Source organism: Oxyura jamaicensis, chromosome 20, assembly GCF_011077185.1.
Source record: "Oxyura jamaicensis isolate SHBP4307 breed ruddy duck chromosome 20, BPBGC_Ojam_1.0, whole genome shotgun sequence".
NCBI lineage: Eukaryota > Metazoa > Chordata > Aves > Anseriformes > Anatidae > Oxyura > Oxyura jamaicensis.
In genome coordinates, this window is record NC_048912.1 from 1,530,628 (window position 1) to 1,535,080 (window position 4,453).

The following is a 4,453-nucleotide window of genomic DNA, read 5'->3' on the forward strand; positions in this document are numbered from 1 at the left end:
GTAAACTTTCTCTTTTCAAGAACAAGTTCTTTATAGCTGCTAACTGAAGTCAGGGGAGATCGTATCTGAGTACATGAGCATTTCCACTATGGGACTGGATACAAGTATTGAACAACGAGATTTGAAATGTTTTAATCTCAAACGAAAACCATTTTTGCTGACTTTGGTTTTTAATTTCTTTCATGTTTTCTTCTGCCAAACTGGAGGAACCTTTTCTGATTTTTTCTTTAGTGGCATTCAGAGGAAGACCAGAGGATGAAAATCCTGCACTTTCTCACTTTACTGCTTTGGCATTTGACTTGGCTGTCTCTGGATCTAGTTCCTGGAGCACTGAGTAATTCTGAAGCAGGCCAGAGTAATCCAGGATCTAAACTAGGTTTGTTAAAACCAGAAGGAAAAGAGAGGAATCCCTCAGCCCGGGCAGGTACACTGCGGACTGTGAACCATGGATACAGTACTGGGACCTCAAAGGCTAGGACTAAAAGCAGTGCTACTCAGGCTGGAGCTCTCTTGGCCAAGAATGATGAATCACAGAAGGTTCTCTCAAGAACAGCAGCCACGGAGGCAAAGGTAGGACATCTTCCAGGCAGACTTTCTGGAGTAAGGACAGTGACTCCAAAGGTTCAAAATCTTAGCAGCAAGGCGGCTTTGAAAAAAACTGTCACAAGCAATACTGATACCGGTTCTTTCAAAACCAAAAAGACCAAAGAGCCTATAACCCAAAGGGAAACTAAGGAGACTTTCAGACATCCCCCTATAACGCCACATGAATACATGCTCTCTTTGTACAGGACTCTCTCAGATGCAGAAAGAAAAGGTGTTAATGGAAGTGTAAAACTGGAGGCTGGACTTGCCAATACAATAACCAGCTTTATAGACAAAGGACAAGGTAAGAAAGGAGCTCGTGTGTGTGTCTGTGTGTGTGTGGACAGAGAGGGATTTCTAAGTGTGTTTATACATATAGAGAGTATTATTAGAAAATAATTGTACACTATTTAAGTCAAAAAGCTCTTTTTAATGTACATGAAATCATTCAACTTTGCTGCAGATTTTGTCCTCATGCCTTATCTTGGCAAATTCATCTAGAGACAGAACTAGATGGTTGTGTGGCAGCCAAACAAAACACTAAGAAAATATTTTAGAAGTATATTGTTGAAAATCCATCAGTCCTTGCATGTATGGGTGTTTAAAAATTTTACTTTTTTGTCTTATGTTTTTTTCATAAGTAGCTCCTGGAAACTGATAACATTAGATTTTATTGTTAGGCTGAGAACAGGGCTATTCTGTGGAACAAAAATAAAAATAAAAATGTTTCAGTACTGAAGGTTCACCCAGATTTGTTCAAAGTAGAGTTGGGAGGAACTGCACCATAGACCCAGGAGTCATTATTGTGCAGCTTTGGTGTATCTGTACTAGCCTGGTGTATCTGTACTAGCTCTTGTACATGCTTTCAGGCACCACCAACCTTCTAACCAAAGAAGCTCACAGCTAAGCACAGGATAATGAGAGTAAATAACTTCTGGAACTCTGTAATTTGCAGTTCAACATTACAGTTCCAAACTATTTTTTGGAAATTTGGACTAGTGTCTGCTTTCACATAAGAAATAAAGAAGCTCCCAAAGAAAGGTATTCACCTGATCACTCTGGTTGGAGAATTAGCTCCATGCTGTTTCCAGTGACGTTAATAAGAACTTTGTCATGGACTTGAGGAAGCAACACAGGCTACAGCTAATAAGGTAATGGTGATGGAAGGCTCAGCCAGGACTGGATTTGTCTGCCATTTAATTAAGAATAGCTTGGCTTCTAGGAAGGGATGACACGCTGCTTACAAGTGCTGCATTTCAGTCCTCAGCTTGCCACTGGAAAGTGTTGTTAATGTAACATCGATAGTGTTGGCTCAGCCATATTCCTCATTAGCACTACTCCTGAGCTAACTAAGCAAATGTAGCATCAGGTAGCATCAGCAAAGGGAGGTATATTTTTCTGCCCAATTTGAAAAAGTCATGAATCATGTGGAGTTAAGTTAATAAGGCAATTATCCTTGTGTCTGGCAGTTCCTGGGGGATGTTGGTTTTAAAGGACTAATTCACTATTGTATTGTTTAAGGGTACAGTTGCTCATATTTGGAGCCAGCATGAGGCCTGAGCTCCGCTGAAGTCCTGCTTCAGTAATTTATTTGGGATGTAAGTGGTGAATAGGCCCTGTGAGTGCTCAGCCCATATAAAGAACTATTTTCCAATTGGCTAATTGCTACTTTAAAGCTAGAAAATTCCCGCTGGTAAAAGAAATGGCATTTCTACAGGGCAAACTCAGAAACTCATTTCCCTGTTGAGTCACTGAGTATTTCTGGGTCCCTGCTCACAGCTGATCCCTTAGAAAAAATTGTTCTTTCTGTTTAGTGGGCTAATTAAGGGAAATTGTAGGCTTATGAGCAAACTTTGGGGATGCCAAGAAGAACTGAAAAAACAATATTGGTCTGTGCTTGATATACATTTTAAAATCTGTGTTCCTTTTTTTTTTTTTTTAGATGAGCGAGCGCCAACTATAAGAAAACAAAAATATATTTTTGACATTAGTGCATTAGAAAAAGATGGCTTGCTGGGAGCAGAGCTTCGAATATTGAGGAAAAAGCCTTCTGATACTTGGAAGTCTCATTCTTCTGGAAAAACTTCCCAAGTGAAATTATTTAGTTGCTCTACCAACAGACAAGCAGCAACACTCCTGGACTCTCGTACTGTCAGTATCACAGATACACCAAAATGGGAAGTGTTTGACATCTGGAAGCTTTTTAGGAACTTTAAAAACTTGGTTAATTTGTGTTTTGAACTGGAAACGTTTGACAGGGGGAGAGCTGTTGATCTCAGGACGGTGGGATTTAATAGAACCGGAAGACAGGTCAATGAAAAGGCTCTCTTCTTGGTATTTGGGAGGACAAAAAAAAGAGACTTATTTTTCAATGAAATCAAAGCTAGATCTGGCCAAGATGATAAAACCGTTTATGAGTACTTATTCAATCAGAGGCGGAAGAGAAGAGCTCCTTTAGCAACACGTCAAGGGAAGAGGCCCAGTAAGAATCCGAAGGCAAGGTGTAGCAGAAAAGCCCTCCATGTGAATTTTAAGGATATGGGCTGGGATGACTGGATAATAGCCCCCCTAGAATACGAAGCGTATCACTGCGAAGGTCTTTGTGAATTCCCCCTTCGATCCCATCTGGAGCCCACCAATCATGCAGTTATCCAAACTTTAATGAACTCAATGGACCCTGAATCAACGCCCCCAACTTGCTGTGTCCCAACCAGGCTGAGTCCTATCAGCATTCTTTTCATTGACTCTGCAAACAACGTGGTCTACAAACAATATGAGGACATGGTAGTGGAGTCATGTGGCTGTAGGTAGCAGAACAGTTGCTCAAATGAATATGTTATGAAAGGTTATATGACACACCAAATGTAACCTCTGCTCAAACAAGGTTAACTTAATTTCTTACCTCTAGGGTAATATGTTTACAAAGATGTAGCAACAAATCCAGTGATTCTGTATATCTCTCCACCATGTGCATATTTTAGAAGTATTTGGATACTATCGTGCAGCCCAGTATAAAGCCTTGTTTTGGCAACACAAGACTGGTTTTTACTAAAGTCTGTGTCAGAGAAGATGAGACCTTTGTGCCTCTGTATCACCTGCTTTTACCCTAGAGGCAGTTTGTAAAGATGGTATCAGTGAGCTGTGGATATGATGTTTGCTCCTTTGAACAATGTTCTTGAGGCTGAATTTATGTCTAAACCCCATGTACGTTATCCATTGAGAAATGTAAGAAAAAAGTACTGATATCTAAAAGAGAAGGTTGTGTTCTGGCACGCTCCCATCTTGGTGTAAATAGTTACACTGTAATATGATTTCTTTCTGATTAGCTCTTGAAACTATGCATATATAAAAATGAAATAAGTAAATATAATATGCTGATTTAGTTTTAAGTTGTACATGGAGATAGGTGAAACAGGAGGTGTTTGTTTCCATGTACATTTTCCTCCAAGCTACATATCTTTCTTAAGTATCCACCTTTCCATTATTATGTAGCAAGATATATTACTCTGTATAAGGTCCACATTGTCCTCAAATGCTCATAGTAAAAGTGTTCAATTATGGCATAAGATGTAATAAATTATTGACACAGTACTACATTTTGTCCAGCTGTCCAACTCTGCATAATTATAATGCTGTTAAGAATGTGTTTTTAATGTTTTTATACAATAAATGCAAGTGAAAGGGATTTTTCAGTACAGCAGAATACTGGTGGTGTGCGTAACATGTTCATATATTTTGGATGCCTCTAACTGCTGCTGCAGAAAGATACTGTGGAAACGTTGGAAGAACAATCTGAAAATGTGTCGTGTTTTGATCTAGTGTGGAATGATGCTATCACTTGATGTATCTGGTGCAAGAATGCGTCATG

At 39.4% G+C, this 4,453-nt stretch overlaps 1 protein-coding gene across 1 annotated transcript; it reads left to right on the top strand.

The window, feature by feature from the left end:
* Nucleotides 1-4,176, top strand: GDF5 (growth differentiation factor 5). The gene is made up of 2 exons (XM_035344075.1): nucleotides 1-889; nucleotides 2,528-4,176. The coding sequence occupies exons 1-2, from the start codon at nucleotides 256-258 to the stop codon at nucleotides 3,394-3,396; spliced, it is 1,503 nt and encodes a 500-aa protein (XP_035199966.1). The 5' UTR covers nucleotides 1-255; the 3' UTR covers nucleotides 3,397-4,176.
* Nucleotides 4,177-4,453: the final 277 nt, after the last annotated feature.